Raw genomic sequence first — 26,193 nt, forward strand, 5'->3', positions numbered from 1 at the left:
CCTTTAAAAAAAACACACCTCCCTATTTCCATTCACTGGCATAGGCCTCCAGCAATCTCAATGTAGCTTGGGCCACACACTCAACACATGTGTCTGATAAGACCCCAAAAAGAGTGAGAGAAATCCTTTCCAAAGTGATGGACATATGATGGTTTGAAATGAAAGCCTCCGGTTATTTCTTTCATTATTTACCCTTCTATTTACATATGACTTTTCCATTAACATTCTCAAGATAGTAGGCCTCAATAGAAACTTCTTTTAAAAGCTGCTGTGAGATATATTGGAAAAGCATAAACCACTTAATCTAGAGTTGCCACCAGATAGGAGCCACGGAAATCCAGATGACCACTAAATGGGAGCAAATGCATAGTTTTGGCTGCCACCTAGCAAATATGTGGTCTCTCGTAGCCCAGAGCTGATAGTTTTGCCTAATTAGCACATGTAACCAATGACATCAAAGGTATTGATTACACTATGCAGTTGTTTCCATCCTTTAGCTTTGCAGGAGATCATTACATATGTCTATTATCTAACCCAATTCCTCCACAGCTTTGCCCAATGGTGGAGAAGGCCTTCCCTGTGTTCAAAGAACTAGTCCTTTGAAGATGATAGTACAATGGGAATATATGATCTTCAAGGATAGACAACATCACGGGGAATGAAATAATTCCTCAAATATACAGAATAACAGAGTTGGAAGGGACCTTGGAGATCTTCTGATCTAACCCCCTGCCCTATGCCATTCCGGACAAATGATTGTACAAACTCTTCTTAAAAGCCTCCAAGTGATGGAGCACACACAACTTCTGGAGGCTTAGTTTTCCACTGGTTAATTTGTTCTGTCAGGAAATTTCTCCTTAGTTCTAAGTTGGATCTCTCCTTAATAAATTTTCATCTGTTATTTCTTATCTTGCCCTCAGGTGCTTTGGAGAATAAGTTGACCCCTTCTTTTTTGTGACAGTCCCTCAGATATTGGAACACTGCTATCCTGTCACTCCTAGTCCTTCTGTTTATTGGACTAGACATACCCAGTTCTTGCAACCATTCATCATAAGTTTTAGTTTCCAGCCCCCTAATAATCTTTTTTGCTCTTTTCTGCACTCTTTCTAGAGTTTCCACATTTTTTTTCTATTCTCATGACCATATATGTGGTGACATATAATGGGGCTATATAAAAATTATAGACCCAGCTCAATGCTTGTTGAAATGGAAGCTTGGTTCAGAGATCTTAGCTATAAGTCAACTTGCAACTACTTTAGAGATGTAGAAATTTATGAAGTACTGGATAAGACCAATAGTCCATATAATTTAGAGTTGTCTTCTTTTTTTAAGTCTTTTGCATTCTCTGAACATGGCAGGATTCAATGGAGGCCATTTGAATGCAAAGTGTGCGCCCTAGTATTGAACTCACTGCGAAACAGACAGAATTTCAGCTCAGACAATTGATGCAACCATCAATACAATGCAATGCAATGCAATACAATGACTGAAAGGAAATTATGGCATACTAAATTATAAAGCAGTATCTTAAATAGTTAAAAATGGAAAGAAATATCTTAAATAGTTTGAACAACATGTTGAAGCTAATTTGAAAAGTTACTCATTAGTAATATTTCCTCTATTGGAAGTCTATTGAAAAGAAATGTAAAAATCCTACAAACCTGGCTTGAAACACAAAATACTGTAAATCATAAAAACTAAGGAACTCTTATGTTACTTCTATACATTGACAGATTAAATTTATGTTGAGTTATTCTATATTGCAATTGACTTTAATTCTGTATTTTTAAGCTCAAAGCCTTTTCATCAGAGATTTTCCACACAGTTATCTAATAATGGCCATTTACATACAATGTCCATCCAATTTTTGTCAGAATCCTGGAGTGAAAATTAAATGTTCGTCACCCTGCAGTTCCCATCTACTCTTTTAAAGCAATACATTAATTGCAGTGTATCTGATTTGACTTCAGTGAGAAAGAGAAACAAATAAACCATGCCTTTTGTTTATGTTATGTTTCTTTGATGCACTTACACTGAAGTAAACCCAACTATGTTCAGGATAAGTTAGACAAATGTATAATATCACAGAACACGCTTATACATGTAGAATTCCACTGTCATAAGATTACAGCCTGAGGTTTAATATTATTAAAAACAGCAAATAAGGAGTATTTTCTCTTCTCCTTCCTCACAATATTAGAAACTGGGATTATGTCATGAAGCTGGGTGGTAGGACATTCAGGGTGTTAAAATGAATTTGCTTCAATAAGATGTACAGAAAGTCCAAACCTGAATGGTTTTTAAGAAGATTAGATACATTCATAGGCACAAAGCTGCTAAACCGAATGATGTCAGTGTAAATTATTTTCAATACCAAAAGGATCAGCTACTAAGGAACAATTCAGAATGTTTTTCCTAACATGTTTTTCTTTTGGCTATTTGTTCTGACTGTGCATTATGGGAATAGGTTATTAGGGTGGATTGGTTTGATCCGCTGCAGTGTGTTTGATGGTCATATCAGTTACTCAATTCTTTTCCCAAAATATAATATCCTAATCTGTGGTTTACCTGAAATTAAATGGAAAGTGAGTATTATAAAGAAGATTCTATTAATGTAATGTTACAATAAAGATTAGCGTTCCTACTTCTGGGCATTCTTCTTATCTTGATTACTTCACAAGGTTGACTGAGACAGTAATCCAGATGTAGGACAATCATAAGCACACCAGCATGCCTACCGTCCCTGTCCTAATGTTTTCTTTTATTCGTATCCTTTTCATGTATTTATAATTATGTTTACACTTGTATCTGTCATAAAATACATGCTTGATGAAAATAAAAATAAATAAATAAACCTGCACAGCTCTAGAAAGACTAATTGAGTAATATAAAATTAATCTGTCTACGCTGGTGTGATACACAATGACTGTATTGATGTTACCCTCAATTTCTGTTTGCAGGGACTCTATGAGTAGTCATAGCTCTCTCTCTCCCCCCCTCTCTCTCCATCCCTCCCTCCCTCCCTGAAGCTTTCATTTTCACACCAATAGTGACAGCATTCAGGCGGATTCTAAAACACTTGCTTTTCAAGTCGCTTTCTGCATGAAGATGTTTATTTGACTTCAGCCTTCAGGGTAAATGAACCTTTGGGGTATCTCTTGTAATCTGTAACACCCTCTAGTGACTATAAGACAATTCACCCCTAATAACGTGATAGAACGACTGCTACTTTGCTGAATGTATGAATATGGATACAATTCCAAATAAATTTTACACTTAATTGGAAAATGTGGACATTTGCCACAATGGAAAAATCATTGGAAAAATTGATGGATCTAGCAGAGATGGCCAAATTAACTGCTTTAATCAAAGAAAAGAATGCATCCAATTTCATTTCTTCTTGGAAACCGCTTCTGTATTTTGTGCTTGAGACAGTAAAAAAAATGAAATTCTGACGTTGGGATTTTCTGGTTACATAAATTTGGTGTTACAGAAATGGCTAGTATATATAAGTATGTAAAAGTAAAAATTGCTGTAATGTTACTAGCTTTTTTTTTTTTTTTTGCTATGCTGGAAAGACTTCAAGTTAATACTTCCCCCCCTCCCTCATTTTCTTTTATCTTACACTTCTCTCTTCCCCTTTTTCCCCTCCCCCACTGTCCCGCTATCTTTACTTTTACTTGTACTTTATATTTCGATAAGTTTAATAAAAATTATTTTTACAAAAAGGAAAATTAACAGGCATTTCTCCAGGTTTCCCTTTTATAAGTCAAAACTTAAAACTTTTATAAGTAGAAACTTAAACCTGGGCGTTCCATAGAAAAATTCAGTTCAGTAGGACTTGCCTTGAACACTGATTTAATGCATCACTGATTTTTTTAATGCAATAGCAATATGTCAAAAAGTCATTTTTACACTGCTTTGATTAAAGTAGCCTGCATTATAATTCATGAGTACAGGAGGAGAAAATGGACCAAAAAAATACTGGCTACTTATTTGTGCTGCATTGGGAGAGAAGTTTGAAAACTGAAAAAGAAAAGGACAACATGGCACTGACTTTCAGATATCAGCTGGCAAACTAATCAAACACTTAGCAAAATGAACAGCCAGGAGAAATGTGGACTGGAAAACTTGCAAAGCGTGCCTGTTTTCAATATTCAGTAATCTCAATGCAGCAATTCCCAGAAGATTTGAAGTGCCTGACTTTCTCCTGCCCAATCTCCTTTTTCATTTAAAGCTTGTTGCTGCAGTGAGACATTTTCATAATTAGCTGATTACACCATATGTCAGAAAAAATATATTAGTCCTGGTAAATATGAAAGGACACAAATAAAATAAATACTCTTGGCCAGCACAATAGTGTTTTAACTAAACTTTCAGCAAACATCTTGTGCTATCAGTACAAGTTTCTAAAATGACCCATGCTTTTTCCCTTTTTTTCTGCACTCTTCCCTTCCCCTTTCCCGCTCCTATTTTTCCTACTATTTGTTTTTGTACTTTTTGTGTTTTATATTATAAACACACATGCATGACCCCCACCTTCTCCTCATGTGTATCTTTGCCCCTTCTTCTCTGACAATTTTAATGTAACTATTTATTGTTTGATATTGTTGTTTTATTGATTGATAAGAATATAAGTTGAATAAATAAAAATAAAATAAATGTGTCCAGTGATCCAAAAAGATAGAGGAATCCTATTATCATGTTTCCCCAAAAATAAGACCCTGTCTTATATTTTTTTGAACCCTGAAATAAGCGCTTGGCCTTATTGCCATGTGCTCAAAAGCCCGTTTGGGCTTATTATCAGGAAGTGTCTTATTTTGGGGAAAACAGTATATTTTGTATATAGAAGGAAATGGCACATAAAGCATTCCATCTGGCTTTTACCCTATGCTTTTTTATTGTCCTGCTACTTTAGTTTGAGTATACATTCCTCCTGTCTCATCTTCAGACCAATCTACTAAGCAACTTTATGGTGCAATTAGACAGTCTAAATTTGATCCCCTGGGCAAGATAATGGCAATCCAATCCTGTATTCTACCAAGAATACCAAATAGATATTAAGACCCAAGGCAATGTAAATACGTACAAAGAGAAGTTTAATGCCAGAAAGACATGTATATCATTTGAACATGGAATGTAGGAACTGTGAACTAAAACAAATGTGTTGTCAGAACAGAAACAACAAGGTTTAACATTGACATTATTGCAATCAGTAACCTGGAATAGACTTCTTAATTTCAGAATTACCATATTTTTCTGAATATAAGATGCACCGGAGTAACCTTAGTTTTTGTGGAGGAAAAATAAGAAAAAAGCTGATTGGCAGGTAGATCGGCCTCCCGGAATCCCCCCAATCAGCTGTTCCCAAAGGTGAATTTTAGCAACAGATTCCTTGGTTGTGAACTCTGTGCCTTGCTTCCCCCCCCCCCCTTTTTTTTCTGCCTCTGAAACTCCGTTTGAGAAGCTGCGTGAGCTACATTCTGAGTATAAGACGCACCCAGATTTTCACCCTCTTTTTTTGGGGTAAAAGGTGTGTCTCATACTCCGAAAAATACGGTACTATAGATAAGAAAGTAATAGAAGAAATAGAGTAGCCATCATTATGAACATCAAATCAATGTTCAGAGACAATCGCCACATACTTAAAAATGCTCTCGGTTGAAGTCCAAGCCAAGTTAATTAATCCATGTCTATGCTTCAGCCACAGAAGCAGAGAAAGTGGAAGTTGAACAGTCCTGTTACAACTTGCAGCATCTTGGCAGTGCAACACATTCTTAACACATTATGGAGAAAATCTTGGACTACAAGAAGAGCAAACCATTCAATACTATTTGAAGTAAAATTAGATAGCTCACTTGGAGCACTAAGAGTAAATCTTTTCAGTTTTGGGCAATCCTTGGAAAAGGCTCTGAAGGTTAGAAAAAATGAGGGCAATTGAAAAGATGGCTGACAGAACGAAAATGTGCGGGTGGCAGTTGACTTTCATGGTGTTACCCTTTTACAATTGTCCTGGAGACATGCAGTGCAAAATTACAGACTGGGTATCATGTTCTGTTTTTTGTTTTTTTTTAAAGAATAAAGGAAGGCTTCCGAGCAAAGCAGTTTAAATTAATATAGAAGCCTCTGAGCTGTTCTTTTGCTTCAGCGCAGAATAAGAAAGATCAAAGACTGCTTAATTCTATTGTTGGAATTATCCCAGGTGCTAATTTTATTGCTTAAATAAGCCATATGATCAAAACATGCCTGTAAAATTAGATTGGGGGCAGAATATTTTGGTAAGTGCTACCTTTCTATGGTATATCATTTGGTTACCATCCTGCAATTTAATGCAAATCTTGCGAAGATAAATTTCAATTTGCAGCTTCATACATAAAATCTGTTTTTACTTAGAAAACAGCATAAAACTCAGTGATGCTGATACACACACTAGACATATTTTTCTATTCAAGTAAGCAGCACTGCAGCTACCATTTTCTGAGTTTCTCCAAGCAAACCTTAGCCCTGTTTATTTGTAATAATAATAGAATAATAGAATTCTTTATTGGCCAAGTGTGATTAGACACACAAGAAATTTTTTTAGGTGTATATGCTTTCAGTGTACATCAGGAGAATAAAATACATTTGTCAAGAATAATAATAATAATAATAATAATAATAATAATAATAATAATAATAATAATAATAATAATAATAATAATAATAATAATATTTTAATTTGTATACCGCCCTTCTCCCGAAGGACTCAGGGCGGTGCACAGCCAGAATAAAATAATATTACATATAATATTAAGAACAATCCCTTAAAAAACTTATTCGATTGGCCAAAAATTTTAAAATACAGTAATACCCTATAAAAATTTACAAAAATTTAAAACCCATAAAAGCAAATTAAAATTTTTTAAATCAAGCCAGTCAATAAAAAGATACAACACTTAGTGATAGTCAAGGTTACTAATAAGCTATCAAATCGTACTAGGAAACAAAAGCAATATAAATTGAAAGATACAAGCAACATGATTATAGTCATACGTGGGAGGAGATAGGTAATAGGAAGGAAGAGCAGAATAATAGTAATACAGTCTTAGTAAATTATTTGACAGTGTTGTGGGAATTAATTATTAAGCAGAGTGATGGCATTCAGGGGGAAACACTCATTATGTCCAGTTGTTTTGGTATGCAGTGCCCTAGCGCATTTTTGAAGGTAGAAGTTGAAACAATTTGTTTCAGAATGTCTAGAATGTGAGGGGATCTAGATATTTTCACAGCCCTCTTTTTGACTCCTGCAATATACAGGTCCTCAGTGGAAGACAGGTTGGTAGCAATTATTTTTCTGCAGTTCTAATTATCCGTTGAAGTCTGTGTTTGTCTTGCTTGTTTGCAGAGCCAAACTAGACAGTTATGGAGGTGCAGATGATAGACTCAGTAATTCCTCTGTAGAACTGAATCAGCAGCAGAATGACTTTTAAATATTAATTAAAAAAAAAGAAAACCTGTTTCAAGGATAAGCTGTTAATAGCCAGAAAACTGTGGACATCCCTATGGGAATGAACAATTATTTCAAAGACTGTATTGGGGTATGAGGGTAAAGATTTGCTCTCCAAGCTGGTGGGATGATTGCCGAATGTTTTGTTACTAGGCTAGGAAACATCTTCAGCAGAGTTTAAGGAATGTCAGTGTTGTTCTGTTTATAAGGGTTTCAGGTGTGGGTGTGTCAAGTGAGGGTCTTGTGATGGGCCTTGTGGTGTGAATCATCAGTGAATTTTGTAATGGGTCTTGTGATAGGGAGGTTACATCAAGTGAGGGTCATTGGGAGGTGAAGTGCTGGGGGTGGGCTTGCGTGAGTTGGTTGAGGATTAGTGCCATCTCTGGTTGGCTGTGTGATTGCTTTGGAAACTGAGGGGTTCATAGGCTGGTTATAGGTCAATGCTGTTAAGTTGGGAGAGTGAGGAGACAGGAGACAGGTCTATGTGAACAACAGCTCTTTATTTCACGGTGAGAAGCCAGCAAATGTACAGTAGAGCAAGTTCTCTTTATATAGTGTCTTGGCCAGGGTACTGGCCAATAATCATTGAGCTTTTTCCCGCTCAATTTTCCCTCCAAAATTAGATACATAACAAATGAGTCTGTTGATAAAATTGCTTGTGGGGTACCAGGCTTCAATGAATTCACGAGCATGGTGGATGGTAGTGTGGCTGATGATTTTTGTGTTGCTCCAATTGAACTGCTGCTGTTTGGTGTCGGTGATGGTAGGGAGTAAGGATTTGGGATCGTGGCATTTGACTGCCAGCTGGTGTTCATGGATCCTGATTTTTAATTGATGTGATGTTTGTCCCACATAGAATTGGTTGCAGTGGTTACAGTTGATTCTGTAGATTACATTTTGTAGATTGCATTACCGTACTAGGTCATTTAGTGGCTGTATGGGAGCAAACATAGTTTAATCATAACTATAGGTAATCCTCGGCTTACAACCATTTCTATAGCGACCTTTCAAAGTTACAACAGCACAGAAAAAAGGGACTTATGGTCATTTTCCATACAGCCATTGTAACATCCCTGCGGCCACATGATCAAAATTTGGGCACACAGCAACTGGCATATATTTATGATGGTTGCAGTGTCCCAGGGTCATGTGATCACCTTTTTTGATCTTTCCAGCTGGTTTCCAACAAGCTAAATCAATGGAAGAAGGCAGATTTGCTTGATAATCGCAAGATTCGCTTACCAAATGCAGTGATTTGTTTAACAACTGTGGCAAAAATGTCATAAAATGGGGCTCAGCTCACTTAACAACATAGCAGCTGTGCAAAATGCCTCCAGGGACTAGAGGCTTCCTAGATTGTCATTAATGAAGTTCACAATGAATTTCATGTTCATTATTTTACTATGTAATCAGGCACATAAGCCACAAAAGTGGAAAAGTGAAACTGAAAACTCAATGAATTGCCTTCTTCACAATTCGCAACTTTGTCCAGTGAGGTGCAGCCCACTAGACTAGAGACTCTATAAACTTCTTTCTGCTTCTTATCTGGAACTTGAAAGACAAAAGTTGTGATGATGTCAGCACTTGGAAGATGGCACAATTAGAATGAGAATGGCAGGGCTATATCCTAGTTCATCAAAGATTCCTGATAACAATTGAGTACAGGTAGCCCTTGACTTATGACCACAATTGAGACCAAAATCGCTTAGTTTATAGAGTCTCTAGTGGACGGCACTTCACAGGATAAGGTTGCAAATTGTGTAGAAGGCAATTCATTGAGTTTTCAGTTTTACTTTTTCACTTTTGCGGCTTATGAGCTTGATCATATAGTAAAATAATGAACATGAAATTTATTTATTTATTTTATTTATTTATTTTGTCACAACATCATACAAAAAGATTATATAGTATATACACATATAAACATATATAGGAAGAAGAAAAGAAAAACAATAGGACAGGAACGGTAGGCACGTTTGTGCGCTTATGCACGCCCCTTATAGTCCTCTTAGGAATGGGGTGAGGTCAATAGTAGAAAGTTTTTGGTTAAAGCTTTTAGGATTATGGGAAGAGACCACAGAGTCAGGTAAAGTATTCCAAGCACTGATGATTCTGTTGCAGAAGTCATATTTTCTGCAATCTAGATTAAAGCGGTTTACATTAAGTTTAAATCTATTGGTTGCCCTTGTATTATTGCAATTAAAGCTGAAGTAGTCTTTGACAGGAAGGACATTACAATTCATTGTGAACTTTGTTAATGACAGTCTAGGAAGCCTCTACTCCCTGGAAGCATTTTGCACAGCTGCTATGAGTAGGTCAAATTTCATTTTTAAAAAATGAGCCGTGCGTTTCAGCCTCTCATAATCACAGGGTATTGTTTGAAAATATAGTAAGACAGCAGACACTGAAGGAACTAATGGAAATGAGATCATGCCCCCAAACTTTACATTTTAATACTTTTCGGACAATCTAGCTCAGTTTTTCCTTTGCCCAGAATTCCCTAGCAGGCATGAATACTAGGAAATTAAATCCACACATCTTAACATTTATGAGGTTGAGAAAAACTGATTTGGAGGACTGACATTTCAGAAATGTCCTAGATATTTCAGAAACTATCCTTGATAAAGCTCTGTTATGCCTGGAATGGCATAGAAAATGATCAGTGGAAGGGTTAGGATATGGGCATGTTTTCATTTGGGCTAAGAGATGTTTTAAAATTAATTAGAGGATGTCTCCTCATCCATAGAAGATACAATCTTTTTAAAACACCCTAAACAGCTCTAGATATTCTAGTTGAATTGGGTTATTTCCTTTGAAAGTCAGTAAAAGTCTCTGCAGATGGTCAGAAACTTTCTAAGGTTTCCTTTTCCTTTTTTTTTTCCTTTGCTTTCTGCCCTTAATGCAAAACAACTCATTGTGATGCGGAAAAAATGTCTCATTCCCATTCCACATGATACAGATTGAAACCCTTCCTGGTTCTTCTCATTAAAGAACAAACGGAGAAGGTAATTATTACCAAAAAAACCGGATAGGAAGGATGAGCAAAAGGTAGTTTTGTCAGGTTTTAGTTGAATCTTATGCTTCTTTTGGATTCACTGCATTGGTGTTCAACTTTTTAGGATTTATTTTGACAAAATAATTGCTTGTAATGCCGACGACTCTCGTCTTGTGGCTTGTTTGCAATATGGCCCCATATTTTGGAAGGGATGCAGCAATGCCAGATGTTGTATGCAAATTTCACAAAGCAGCTACTTATGGCATCTCTATAATTACTCTTTCTAACGGTACCTATCTCCCTGACACACTTCACACAGATACATATGCTAATTGCTAGGCATACTTGGTATTTTAATGTCTAATGGCACACATTTTTCATTGTATGGCAATCAAAAGCCCTCCTGAAACAACAGCAGGAAGATGTCATCTTGTCAATTTTTTCCTTCGGGAAAGTTTTCCACTATTTAACATTTGCCCAGAAAGGGGGGGCAGTATGGGGGGGGGATGTTTCACTGCTATGACTTGGCAGCCACATTTTTAAAAGGAAAAGGCATTTCTTCTCCAAGAAGAGATTTGTAGGTGTTCCTTGAATAATTCCATTTAACTCTATGCGATGTACAGCTTGTCCTTGACTTATAATGATTCATTCAGTGACTGTTCAAAATTACGTTGGCACTGAATGAATAGCAATAGCACTTAGACTTATATACTGCTTCATAGTGCTTTACAGCCCTCTCTAAGCAGTTTACAGAGTCAGCATATTGCCCCCAAGAGTCTGGGTCCTCATTTTACCCACCTTGGAAGGATGGAAGGTTGAGTCAACCTGATGAGATTCGAACTGCCAAACTGCTGGCAGCCGGTGATCAGCAGAAGTAGCCTGCAATACTGCACCATCTACTAACCACTGCGCCATCGTGGCTCTTATGGTGGTTACAGTCGGTCCTCTGAATGATGTCAATAACCCAACTTGTGGTTATAGACTTTCCTTATAGGACCAAAGAATGTCTACGAATAGCACCTTCAAAGAGTGTTTGAGATTTCTGCTTCTGTTTGAAAGGGGAAAAATGGTCTGGCATTTCCTGCTCTTGATGAGTCTATTTAAACATGAAAGTGACAGAGCAAATTCTCTTTGCTTCTCTTACCTTCCATGGATTACATGTAATCCTCAATTTATGATTGCAATTGGGACCAGAATTGCCGTCATTACATATAGCAGCTGCAAAGCACGACACATTGTGTTGGCAATCCCTGCCGTCCCAGTTATCAATGGTGAAGCCTGCAGGAAATTGCAAGTTGCAGGTAAGTGGCTGCTGCCAGGTAGGGGAGGGAGAGAGGGGATGCATAGGAGTGCAAGGAAGGGTCGGGGAGGATCCATCTAAATGCATAAGGGTTGTGGCGGAAGATGAGGGAAGAGTTGTGTGAGAGGCATGGGTTGGGAAGGGTGCAAGAGAGTACAGGGGTATGTGAGGAAGTATAAGAAGTGCAGTGCTTATATTCCTCATGGAGGAATCACATGAATCACAGAACCTCAAAGTAGTTTACCCACAGAAAAGAGATAAGGATTCTCCTTAGATAAGTACAGGTAGTCTTTGACTTACAACCATTCATTTTGTAACCACAGTTACAATAGCCCTGAAAAAAAGTGACTCATGTCCGTTTTTCACACTTGTGATCATTGCAGCATCCCGTGGTTACGTGATCAAAATTTGGTCACTTGGCAACAGGCATATATTTATGACAGTTTAACTGTCCGGGGGTCATGTGATCGCCATTTGTAACCTTCCCAGCTTGGCTTCTGACAAGCAAGGTCAATGGGGGAAGCCACATTCGCTTAAGGACTGCACGAATCATTTGACAGCCGCAGTGATTTGCTTAGCAACAATGGCAGAAAAGGTCATTAAAATGGGGCACAACTCACTTAACAACTGCCTTGCTTAACAACAGAAATTTTGGACTCAGTTGTGGTCATAAGTCAAGGACTAACTGTATTCTCCAAAATCTTAGAGACCCTGGCAAGGATAGTAGGAAGTTCCTTATATGGAATGGTGTGTCCCAGGAATGAGTGACCAGATAAGAGGGGTGGTATTCTATACGAGGAACTGCTTGTAATATGGAGGGGTCCTTTATGGCCACCCATCTAATGTTGTCGTTCCTCTTGGGTGAAGTATAAAAAACTTAATTTCATGCAACTTCCTGGGTTTTTTGACCCCAGCTCAAAAATGAGCCCGGTAAGGCAGGGGTCCTCCAACCTTGGTCCCTTTAAGACTTGTGGACTTCAACTCCCAGAGTCCGTCAGCTTTGCTGGCTGAGGGACTCTGGGAGTTGAAGTCCACAAGTCTTAAAGGGACCAAGGTTGGAGACCCCTATGGTAAGGGATTTCAATGATGGATTTCCCTGCCTGCATCTGATGCCCATGGAATCTACCTTCCAATAATCAATATATCTGGACAGAATATATCACCTCCAGAAAGAGCTCGGCAAAAGGTCAGAATGAAGTATAGTGAGAGGAACTATGGATTAGAGAGAAGGGCAGTAGTGCAACCATCAGGAAAGGCCCTGTAGCGTTATTTGAAATCAACAGTGCAATGCCAGAATATGTCAGCTTGTCCTCAACGTCTCCTGCTTCGTTTTAAATTAAAGTGCTGCCCTTTAAACCTCCAACTCTATGTCAGTTGTGGGGAGGTAGAAGGGTGTCTAAGGCCCATTGTCTATGGAGATTTTCAATCATCCTAAGAAAAATAGGCCTTAGATGTCCCAAAGTTGCTTTTCCAAAAGTCAACTGGATTTTCTTGGGGGTTTTTTCTTTGAAAATTTTTTGCTTCTTGTCAAAGAAGTTTCTTCAGTTCTGAGAAGAAGCTTGTTAGATGAGAAGGGAAACATTTAAAAACAACAACAACTAAGAATATCCAGTTGCCTTTTGGAAAAGCACCTTTGGCCTGTTCTCCCCGGCTTTGGTACTTCGATGCCTGCCAGATGGAGTAATTTGGCTTCCTTTCTCCAAGGGTAAACAAGCTGCATGGTTGCCCTTTAGCTTCTGGCAATGATGCTTAAAACTGCTCCCTATTCACAGGTTGGGTCTAATATAACAGAAGTCTAAATCCTCAAGGAAAAAGCTTTTTGCATCTGTTCCTGGGAAGGCCCGGCTGGGAGATATATGTATACGTTGGAAAGGTGGGGTGACATTTCTATGTGCAGCGAGGAAATATATGCTTGTTTGGTTCCGTCAGTGCAAAGTTGATGGGAAAAATATCTTTGAATCTTTTGGGTAACCAAAGTGTCCTGAATTAATTTAAGGGAAAATTTATTACAGGGTTTGCTTATAAATCACTTTAGTGCAGTTGCTAATATGGTTGTAAAGGGAAATGGTCTTTTTTTTTTTTAGAGAAAAGGAATGCATATGTATATGTGTATATATGGATGCAATTTAATCTTAATACATTTATTGTTTCTCTCAATTGAATGTACTTTATTTTGCAAATGAACAGGCTCTCTAAGTGGTTTACAGGGTTGGCATATTGCCCCCAACAATTTGGGTTCTCATTTTACCCACCTCGGAAGCAGTGGTGGGTTTTTAAATTTTTTACTACCGGTTCTGTGGGTGTGGCTTGATGGCGTGGCATGGCTTGGTGGGCATGGCAGGGGAAGGATACTGTAAAATCTCCATTCCCTCCCCACTCCAGGGGAAGGTTACTGCAAAATCCCCATTTCCTCCCAATCAGCTGGGACTCGGGAGGCAGAGAATAGATGGGGGCGGGGCCAGTCAGAGGTGGTATTTACCGGTTCTTCAAACTACTCAAAATTTCCGCTACCGGTTCTCCAGAACTGGTCAGAACCTGCTGGAACCCACCCCTGCTTGGAAGGATGGAAGGCTGAGTCAATCTTGGGCCTGGTGAGATTTTAACTGCCAAGTTGCAGGCAGCCAGCAGTCATAGGCTGCAGTACTGCACTCTAACCACTGCGGCTCATATAAATATAGCTCTATATTATATAGCTCTATAGTTCTGAATCAAAAACACTTTTGTGGACCCCCCTCATGACGCCCTGCCACTAGTAAGACCTAAAATCATATTGTTGAAGATGCAATAAAATTGTTTCACTTAATGAAATGTCCAACAAATTGTTCCCATTTGGGAAATAAGGGATTACATGAATTACCTCGATTTTGAGATTTAGTATTTTCAGATGTTCATATTCTTCTGAAGTTTATTCCTACCACATGGACATTGACATCTGGACAGAGAAAGTGGTTTTCCAACATTCTTTTTTCAGCATTGGAAAGGGAAACATATGGGCCCAACTATCCAATAGACTGTCAAATTAATGTCACCAGCAATTTATGAACCACTAAGTTATCAGTATAGACTAGCTGTGGATGGCTGTAATCAATTATAGCTTCCATTTATTGCAACATTTATTGTAATATTTTAATGCATGTATATGGGTCCACAAATATATGCCCTGTATGTTTCTTTTCTTTTCTTTAGCTTTCTTTTTTATTATTTTATAGTTTTCTTTTTCTTTGCTTTATATCAGGGGTGAAATGGTCCCGGTTCTGACCGGATCTTGTGATCCCGTAGCGATTGTGGCCGGTGGCCGGTGATCCGGTAGTGATTACCGAACCGCCGGTGACACCCACCGCCCAGGTGTCATTACTTCCTGGTTTTAACCAGGAAGTAATGTGTTTTTTACCTTCTGCGCATACGTAGAAGGTTTTGTGCATCCGCAGAAGGTCGGCGCGCGTTGTGTGGACTTCCGAGCTGGTAAGGAAGATAAGTAGATTTCAGCCCTGCTTTATACCTGGGGTGGGTAAATACATCGACTTACCACAGTTCACTTAGTGACCATTCAAAGTTACAACAGCACTGAAAAAAGTGCCCGTTTTCACACTTATGACCGTTGCAGCATTCCTATGGTCATGTGATTTATATTCGGATGCTTGACAACTGTTTCTTATTTATGACAGTCGCAGAGTCCCAGGGACATGTGATTCCCACTTAAAAAGAATGTTGCTAATTTAACAGCAGCAGCGATTCACTTCACAAATGTGAGAAGAAAAGTTGTAAAAATGGGATAAAACCCACTTCACAAAATTCTGGGCTCAATTGAGGTTGTAAATTGAGGGCTACTTGTATAGGCCCTTCACGATCTATGGACTTCAACTCCCAGAAATCTTGATACAGCTCAGGAATTCTGGGAGTTGAAGTCTGTAGATCATAAAGGGAGCATAGTTGTCCACCCCTGTTTTATACAGTTAATAAAAATACTTCTGAGGGGTGGGGTGGGGGGAGAAGAAAGGCATGAAAGTATTCCTGCACTGCTATAATCCAGCAAATTAGTTTTCAGAGGCAGGAATGAAACAGCCAGCCATGATTATTCTTAGCTATCAATAGGTCTCTCTTAACTCCTTTGAAAGACATAGTCATGCAAAAAATACGTTCAAGCAAAGAAAGGATACAAAGGCATGTGATTATAAATATAATTAAATAATGATATTCATCTGCTCTTTTTGAAGCAAGCCAGTTCTGTTTTTTTTAAGATGCATTTTTCTCAGGGACTCTGGTGGTTAAAAATACACAATCTCACAAGACTAATATTGATCACAATTCAGAAGAAAAGAAAGACATCAACCCAATTGTTCTCATTCCATGTTTACTGCATTTGGACTGTTCCAATAATGAATATGATCATCTAAATCAGGGGTCACCAACCTTTCGGACCTCAGGGACCATTAAATTCATAATTTTAAATCCCGAGGACCACTAATACGAATTTTTTAAAAAGATAAATAGTATTTAGTGCAATATAAAAAATGCAAATAATTTTTCTGCGGACCACCAAAATTTTCTCATGGACCACTGGTTGGTGACCACTGATCTAAATACCAGTAAAAGTGAAGTTAAGACAGGTAATAAGAGTCTTTCATTGTGCTGGACTGACATTTAAGTGTTCACTGACAGTCTTACATCTGACATAGAAATGTAGCATATTTAGCGAAGAGAAAATAAAAAATATAAGTATGCCCATATTGAGGTTAGAGGTTATATATTCCATTTGTACAAAAAATATGTAGAACAAAATTGCGGTCATAATGAATATCTCTTAAAGGTGACATTTGGTAGCTATGATCAGTTTTTCAATATCGCATTCATTTTGTCCTCGTAAAATCCTGAAATAACCGCTTTCTCCCCAGGAAATTCCCCAGGAATTTGCCGCAACCTAGGGGTGGAGAAAAGAACATATTTTATTATAGCAAACACAATCAAATTATGATAAATGAGAAGAAAAAGAAAGCAAAAGAGGAGCTGTGGTATCCACTGTCCTGTCCTCATCCAATTGTTAGATTGGCACTTCCAAATATTTCTTTTAAAGAGTTACTTGTAAACTTTTCATAACTATTTCTCAGGCTGATGAATAATTAGCAATTAATGGGCCTTTTTTATAATGCCAAGTAGATTATCTTCATCTGTATTGCAGTAAATGGGGGGGGGTGTTTAGAGACAATTTAAACTTTCCCTTCTCAACTGAGAACTTAATAAAGATAGACTTCTTCTTATGACACTCTCCAGACCAGGGGTTGGAGACCCCTGCTCCAGACCTTATGAGACTATCACTCTGCTAAACAAATAATTCCCTCAACACTGTCAGACTATTTACTGAATCTGCACTACTATTAATCGTTTCATAGTTCCCATCGCCAATCTCTTTCCACTTATGACTGTATGACTATAACTTGTTGCTGGCAATCCTTATGATTTATATTGATATATTGACCATCATTTGTGTTGTAAATGTTGTACTTTGATGACCGTATCTTTTCTTTTATGTACACTGAGAGCACATGCACCAAGACAAATTCCTTGTGTGTCCAATCACACTTGGCCAATAAAAAAAAAAATTCTATTCTATTCTATTAAAGATACATCCTTCTCCCAAGGGGTTACTTTCATAGACTATATATGTGCTGATTTGGGGTGGCCACTACATGTCCCAATGTTACCCCGTTTCTTTTAGAGATAAAATGGTGCAAAAGGAAATGCTGCAAGATAGCTCTATAGCAGGGGTCTCCAACTTTGGTCCCTTTAAGACTTGTGGACTTCAACTCCCAGAGTCCGTCAGCTTTGCTGGCTGAGGGACTCTGGGAGTTGAAGTCCACAAGTGTTAAAGGGACCAAGGTTGGAGACCCCTGCTCTATAGCAATGTTTTTCAAACTAGGCAACTGTTTGCTGTCTGGGGGATTCTGGGAGTTGAAGAGCACGCATCTTAAAGATGCCAAGTTTGAAAAACACTGCTTTAAACAGGGGTCTCCAAACTTGGCAATTTTAAGACCTGTAGATTTCAACTCCCAGAATTCCCCAGCCAGCATGACAGCAGAGACATCAAAGTTTCCAAGAACCTTGGGGTTGATTAAATGACAAAATCTAATCAGAGACTTCTAAAATTATATCCCTAAAGCGAATTTCCCTGAAGAGGTTAGCTGTTGTTGGGAAAAACTGTGATCCGTTCATGACATATTTTTTTAAAGCTTAAGAGTCACCTGATCATTTTATCTTTTGTGCTTGTTCCCCTCCCCCCACCCCCGCTTTGTGTTCAGGCATAAGAATAATAAATAACTTTAAAAATGTTCAAAAACCTTATCAGCAACCAAGTAAGGCAATAACAGGGATTAGGGTTGACGCATGTACTGTTTTTCAGAATATGTAATCTGCTTTCACTCCTTAGAATAAAGAGCCTGGTGGTTATTGACCTTGATACTTAGATTTTATCCAAACAGAGCTATTAAGAATAAGGTAGTGCGGCTCACTTGGGAAAATTAGTGCAGGGGGGGAAATGTCATTTAGGCTAATAAGGATTCTACCCCCTGGTAGTCTAGTTCTATTACAAGTGACTTTAGTTGCGGGAACTGAACTAAAAAGGGATTAACAAAATGGATGCTCTGAGGGGAAAACCTGTTTTAAGAATGTCAGTAATGTGTCCCTCTTGGTTAAAATCCATCAAGAAAGACCATGAATTGGGACACACATACAAAGTGAGCATTTAGCCTTTAATTCTGTATTTATTTGTTTGTTTGCTTGCTTGCTTTGAAAGTTCAAAATCAAACTTCTTGCTGCTTTTTTGACCCTCAAACTTTCCTGCTGGGTTAGTGTTCAAGGAATAGTTTGTCCACAAAATGACTTAAGGGGAAGCTTAAATAGATTCTCTCCATCCGTATTACATAGCTGATTTAGATAATTAAAAATGTGGAGCTGTGTGTGATAGGTACTTTGAGCTATATAGTGGGATGGGATGTAGAATACATTCTGTGGACCTTTCACCTATTTCGTTGAACTGCAATTGAACAATTATTACTATTATCTAGTGAGAAAGAAAAACTAACATGGCATTTTTGTCCCCAAATTTGGTATGTACTGCAAACTTAACAAAATATTCCCTGTTTTGATGGTGATGAGAACTTAAGGCAATACGCTATAAGGCTCAAATTACAAATATACTGCAAATAAATAAAATACAAACAGCGATTTACATGACTCTGTCTTCACTACAAAGTAGTTTTGTGTATCTATAGAATGACAGAGTTGGATGGGGCCTTGGAGGTCTTCTACTCCAACCCTCTCCCTCAGGCAGGAAACTCTATACCATTTCAGACAAATGGTTATCCAATCTCTTCTTAAAAATTTCCAGTGTTAGAGCATTCACAACTTCTGGAGGCAAGTTGTTCCATTGGGTTTCAAAAATATTCGTTACCGATTTGGTGGGTGTGGCTAGGTGGGGAGGGCATGTGACTGAGTGGGTGTGGCCAACTTGATGTCACTCACACCAATGCCTACTCAATCACATGACCCCCTCACCTACCCACACCCATAGGAAAAGGTAGGACTGGTTCGGGGGCATGGCCAGCTGGCCATCCTACTGGTTCGGCAACCTTGGCCAAATTTCTGCCAATGGTTCAGGCAAATTGGTGTGAACTGATTGAATACCACCTTTGGTCCACTCCTTGATTATGGGGTGGGTATATGTTTTGTTGAAAATTGAGTGTGCTTGTTAATTACGACTACTTTTTCTAATGATTTCAAAAACAAACAAGCACAAAAAGCTTTATTTGGATTAGAGCTTTGTTCCTAAGCACTTACCCAATATTTTTGCCATTGGCCCTCAGCATCTTCTAGCATGCCCCACCTATTCAAAGAGAAAGCATTAGTAATATGCTTTTTTTTTTACATCTTGAGGGCATCTTTAATCATACAATTCGAATCTTTTTTTTATTATTATGTTCCCAAGAGTGAATATGTTGCCATCATTCTGTCAGCACCCAACAAACCTCTTTTTTTCATTACTTGCTTTACATTTTAGAATGTACCCATTATTGAACAGCATCTGTTATAAAGCATTTATTTCAAGGTGTTTGGTTTATGGGCAAGTAACACTTTGAACTGCACTTCTTTGAGAAATAGGTGACTTTGTGTTGCAGCCAAGCAATATGTGGGCAGCACAAATAATTTCATTTTATCTATTAGGCTGAAAGATTTTTGCTCCGTGTGAGTGCAGCCGTGGTTTGCAATGGCTTATTTCATATTGCTCTGTCTGTACATAAATCAGAATGCATAACCTTGGCCTTATTTGTATTCTCAGTCAACCCCACAACTGCATCTACCCAGTTTGAATTACCAACAATAAAGCACAGCAATAAAATAAATCACAGAGTACATTGCTTTTTCCTGAAGCTAATCTATTACAAAACCTAATAGCTAATATTTTATCTTATTATTAAAAAAAAGACACAGACCAGATCATAAGAATACTATTTTTTAACACAGACATCTGCTCCAAGGACTAATTTCAGAGGCAGAACAGAGGACGTGCCGACAGGATGTCCTACTGGGTTTGTCTAGTCTAGTGCAAAGAAGGACTGGGATGGTATGATAGCAGTGTTCCAATATCTAAGGAGCTGACACAAAGAAGAGGAGGTCAACTTATTTTTCAAAGATGCCAAGCCTTCTTGTTTTGTCATAGAAGGCAAGACAAGAAACAATGGATGGAAACTAATCAAGGAGAGAAGCAACCCAGAACTAAGGAGAATTTTAGAGTTAGAACAATTAATCAGTGGAATGGCTTGCCTTCAGAAGTTGTGGGTGCTCCATCACTGGAAGCTTTTAAGAAAGCCACTTGTCTGGAATGGTCTAGGGACTCCTGCTCAAGCAGGAGTTTGGACTAGAAGACCTCCAAGGTCCCTTCCAAATCAGTTACTCTGAGACAAAATTAGTAATTACCCTTGTCAGCACTAACAATATTAAACTCAGTACACCAAGAGCGTGACTGAATAAAAATATATTTCCATTTCTATAGTCATGTCTCACGTAGGAGAATGCAAAATATAAGATCAAATCCTACAACAGTATTTCAATTTCAATTCAATTTCTAAGTGGAAATTGAAATTGAAAATAGGAATAGAGATGTGCGATATCCAACAGAACAAAAAAAAGTGAGCTTCCTGCTTAAAGAGTGTCCTACAAGCCATGCTCTTGGCAGCTTCCTTTTCCGCGCCATTAACTCCATTCTCAACATTCAGACACGACAAGACATATATAGTCAGACAGACAATTTCACAAAAGGATGGGATAGGAATGTATGGTCTCCAGATCATGTATGGTCTTCCTTCATGGTGCACTAGAATGGCTGCATCTCCAAACCGCTAGAACAACTTTCCAGGAGGGGAAAGGATGGGCTATTTCAAAAGAAGGCGTGTTGTTGCTCTTACCCAAAAACTGCCCAATTTATAAGGAAGAATAAGCATGGTGGAATCTTCAGCTGGATTGGAGAAAAGGGGTGAGTGTAGAGTCCTTGCACTGCAGAAAGCAGCATCGAATGGACCTCCCCCAAAATACTTGAAGCCTAATCTGACCATCCCCAAGGGAATATAGTCAGATTTAATAGGATAGGATAGGATAGGATAGGATAGGATAGGATAGGATAGGATAGGATAGGATAGAATTTTTTATTGGCCAAGTGTGATTGGACACACAAGGAATTTTTCTTGGTGCATATACTCTCACTGTACATAAAAGAAAAGACACATTCATCAAGAATTCTAAGATACAACACTTAATGATAGTCATAGGGTACAAATATCAGGAAATCAGGAAACAATCAATATCAATATAAATCGTGAGGATACCAGCAACAAGGTTACAGTCACACAGTCATAAGTGGGAGGAGATAGGTGATAGGAATGATGAGAAGATTAACAGTAATGCAGACTTAATAGCTAGTTTGACAGTGTTGAGGGAATGATTTGTTTAGCAGAGTGATGGCGTTCGGGAAAAAACTGTTCTTATGTCTAGTGGCTCTTGGGCAGTGCTCTATAGCATCGTTCTGAGGGTAGGAGTTGAAACAGTTTATGTCCAGGATGTGAGGGGGTCTGTAAATGAGATTTAATGAGATTCTTGTAACATAGGTGATTAACAATAAAGCTTTGCATGAGAAATAACTATTCACGAGTGGTTGTAGTTGCTTGTGTCTGATAACAAGGCAATGGCTGTCTTAAACAGCAGAAAAGGCAGTCTTTTGTGAGCTATTCAATATTATCATCATTGTAGTTTTTGTACAAGAAGAGAAGTATCTCTGGAAGTTCCCACCTCAGATAACAGAATAACTTAGGTAATTCTTTGTGTAACTCAGATTAATTAAATCAAGGAAGGACCATTTTTGCTTCTTCTCAGGCAGAACAGAGACTATCTCCAATTTTATAATATTGTATGTGTTTGTACTCATGTATTTTAATTACTTGTTTGCCTTATCTGTGTATAATACAGGATATGAGGTGAAATTTTTGCCCTGCTTCAGGGTGCGAAAGACTTTGCCACATGGGTAATATCTATTAGCATTGCAACCACTATAGAAGGCAGACATGATTATCTTTGCAATTGACATTCCCTCTTTACATGAGAGATGAAATGTTCTTGCATTTTAAAAAGCACCACAATGAAAGACTGAATAAGCTTTACATGCATCGAAAACGTCTTTTAAATATGTGTATAAAATGTAAACGATATTTTAATAATCCATAGAGTTCTCTTTCTTCTGAAAATCATTAAAGAGAACAATTATGGTATTTCTTCCATTTTTCCTGTATTCATTAGGAGAATCTCAAGTCCTAAGAATAAGAATTCTGAGGGGGCCTCTGGTGGCTCAGACTGCTAAGACAGTCTGTTATTAACACAGCTGCCTGCAATTACTGCAGGTTCTAGTCCCACCAGGCCCAAGGTTGACTCAGCCTTCCATCCTTTATAAGGTAGGTAAAATGAGGACCCAGATTGTTGGGAGCAATAAGTTGACTTTGTATATAATATACAAATGGATGAAGACTATTGCTTGACATAGTGTAAGCCGCCCTGAGTCTTTGGAGAAGGGCGGGATATAAATGCAAATAATAAAAAAAAAAGAATAAAATAATACAGACTCAAGTATTAAAAAGTAAATACCTTAATGTTTCACTGTATCATATAAATTATAATATCAGCTTCAGGAAATTCAGAGTATTATTTTGGCATCCCCAACTGAAGTTGATGTGAAATTTGCCACTAATGTCTATGAATTTGTCCTTAAATTTAAATAGATAAAAGAATAGGAGGTTTCTGCAATAACAGTTTTTAGAGACAGCAATACAGGTAGTCCTCAAATTATGACCACGACTGAGCCCAACATTTCTGTTGCTAAGCGAAACAATTATTAAATAAATTTTATCCCATTTTACGATGTTTCTTGCCATGGTTGTTAAGTGAATCACTGAAGTTGTTAAATTAGTAGCATGGTTGTTAAGTGAAGCTGGTTTCCCCATTGGCTTCGCTTGTCAGAAGGTTACAAAAGGTGATCACATGACCACAGGACACTGCGATCATCATAAATATGAGTTGCCAAGCATCAAATTTTGATTACGTGAACATGGGGATGCTGCAATGGTTGTAAGTATGAAAAATGGTCATAAGTCATGTTTTTCATTGCCCTTGTAACTTTGAATGGTCACTAAACGAATTACTTTAAGTCAAGTGAAGCCTGTAGAGAAAATACAAATATTAAAGTAGCCTGATTAATCAAAGAACAGCCAGAGAATGTATAACAAACTGAAGATGGCTATGCAGAAGTGGAGTCAAGGATTGCTACAAAGACCAAGGAACTGCAAAGTAGAGCAGTCCCTGGGAACCTCTCTGAATAATTTTAATTTTAGATATTAAAAAGGAAAATGCAAATGCTAAACCAAGAGAATGACCTGGAAAGTGTTTTTTATTGGTTCTGCAAAAGAAGCTTGTTAAAGTCTTGAAGAAATCTATCCAACGGGATAAAGAAGAATTTGAGAAGGATCAAATCCTATGACAATATTTGATTGAATTGAAAATTAAGACTACAAAATGAAGGAGTATAAACTTGGCTTATTTGATTTTACAAAGTACTGGCAACCCTTTATGGACTTTTTGCTGGCACCAGGATTGGGGGCAGAATCATTTTATGCTTTTGCTTATAGATAAAGGATAGGATATGGACTGAAGAGATCTCTGTTTAAACTTATAACAGGTGATGAGTTATTAAATTTGTTTATACTTGGTGTGATTAAGGTTAGAAGCCACTTCATATATTTTTTGTTTTCTTTATTATATTCTTTCTTTTCTTTTTTTTCCTTCACCTTTTATTCTTTTTTTCCCATTTTTTTCTAAATTTAGTTTGAATTAATTTTTACAATTATAATTAAAATGCTTGATAAAAATGTATTCAAAAAAACCAGGATAGTAAATCAGAGTATCATGGGCTGCAAGAAGAACAAATCAGAAAGTCCTGAACCAATTGAAAGCTGGCTACTCCTACGAAGAGATGATCAGCAAGCAGAAAGCAACATATTTTGGGGAAGTGATGTGAGTACATAATGGATTGTTAACATACCATAATGATGGTTGACAACTAAGGGACATCGAGGTTGTTACTAACTTAGCAACTGCAGTGATTCACTTAACAACTGTGGCAAGAAAGGATGTAAAATGGAGCAAAATTCACTTAATAATGGTCTTAGCAACACACATTTTGGGCTCAGTTGTAGTTTTAAGTCAAGGACTACCTGTATTGCCTCTGACTCCAGCCTACTCTGTACAGCTACTCACCCAACTCATTCTTTCTCCATCAAGAAAGATAAAAGATGATAGGCTCTAATTTATAGATGACCTGTCAGAGTTTCTTGCAAAAATCAAATCCAGAAAGCACACACAGGCAAACTGATTCAGCAGGATTCATTAATTTCTTTATATACATAATAATACATGAAGATAAATGTACAATACCAATATAGATTCTTCTTCAATGTAGTAGCAGTTACAAGCAAAACATAAGGCATGAGAGAACAGTTAGTTTCATTTCAGCAGAGCAGACTAGTTTCAGTTTCTCTGCACAGACTCAGAAGCTGCAGACTAAGACACACCCTGGCTCCAGTCTGTCTCAGCTCCCAAACAGTCCTCATTGGCTGACTTAGTTGCTATGCCTATACATTGGCTGACCTTGTTACCAAGTCCTATTCCAGTTGATGAATATACTCTGACATGGCCTTAAGTAGCTCAGGAGTTCATATCACCACAGTGTTTTCTAAATCACGCTTATCTTTATTTTTCTTTTACACAAGAACAACCAATGCGTTTCTATCCCCACACATTCTTTCCACTTTATCTACATTTTCTGCTGGTCAAGAAGATAAGTAATCCATCGCTACCACCTCACTGCACAGTTGAAAAACACATACAACTGGCTGTAGCCTGAGAATTCTTGAGCAACAATTATAGTTTCATCCCTCAGAAAAGATCATGCACAGCAGATCACCCTCTCACTTGCACAAGGGCGAGAACAAGAAGGAGGAGGTCTGGATGAAAATTTGATTTCATTTTCAAAAGCCAAACTCATCTCCTGAAAGAGTCGCTCCCAAGCGCAATGTAAAATAAAACAGAACATATAAAATGAACCAAGGGGATAAAAAAAATATTGCTGATTAAATTGATACAAGTTAGAATGTTCCACATTTAGCACAGAATTAAACCCTAAAATAAAGTGCTCAAAGTCCGATGTTGAAGCTAGATTAGAGAAAATTTCAAATTAATCCATATCTTTTCTTGAGTGCTCAGAAGAAAGCTATGAGTGGAATGGAAAAAAACGGAAAATGCTTATTGAAAGCATGGCAAAAATGTTTCTGAGCTAATTTTCTTCTTTGGTTCTACAATCTCCCTCCCCTTCCCTCTCCCTCCCTCCCTCCCTCTCCTCCCACCTCTCACACACACATACACAGACACTAAGCAAGTAAATAATAACTTTACAGGGAAGAGAACAGGGGTGGTTTCTACTTACCTTTACTACTGGTTTGCAATGGGATTGAGCAGGCGCTGAGCAACTGCGCATGCACAGAAGCTTCTGCACATGCGCAGATCGCCTATGATGACATCAGGGTTGGTGGGCGGAGCCTCCTGCCGGTTTTAGTACTGGTTCTATAGCAGGGTCTCCAACCTTGGCAACTTTAAGCCTGGAGGACAGCAAAGCTGGCTGGGGAATTCTGGGAGTTGAAGTCCTCCAGGCTTAAAGTTGCCAAGGTTGGAGACCCCTGTTCTATAGAACCAGTCCAAACCGGGGGCAACCCACCACTGTAACAGAAGTATTTTTAGTTCTTGAACTCCAAACCATTTCATTAGAAAAAT

General features: G+C 38.0%; 1 protein-coding gene across 1 annotated transcript in view; it reads right to left on the reverse strand.

Moving 5' to 3' along the window:
• Positions 1-15,719: 15,719 nt before the first annotated feature.
• TINAG (tubulointerstitial nephritis antigen) overlaps positions 15,720-26,193 on the reverse strand; it is a 39,274-nt gene continuing 28,800 nt past the window's right edge. The window contains exons 10-11 of the mRNA XM_058176896.1: positions 19,612-19,657; positions 15,720-16,699 (exon numbers count right to left, since the gene is read on the reverse strand). Coding sequence (XP_058032879.1) covers positions 16,583-16,699; positions 19,612-19,657 — 163 coding nt within the window. The 3' untranslated portion in view covers positions 15,720-16,582. The remainder of the gene's footprint in view (positions 16,700-19,611; positions 19,658-26,193) is intronic.

The sequence above is a fragment of the Ahaetulla prasina genome, chromosome 1 (genome assembly GCF_028640845.1).
Source record: "Ahaetulla prasina isolate Xishuangbanna chromosome 1, ASM2864084v1, whole genome shotgun sequence".
Taxonomy (NCBI): Eukaryota; Metazoa; Chordata; class Lepidosauria; order Squamata; family Colubridae; genus Ahaetulla; species Ahaetulla prasina.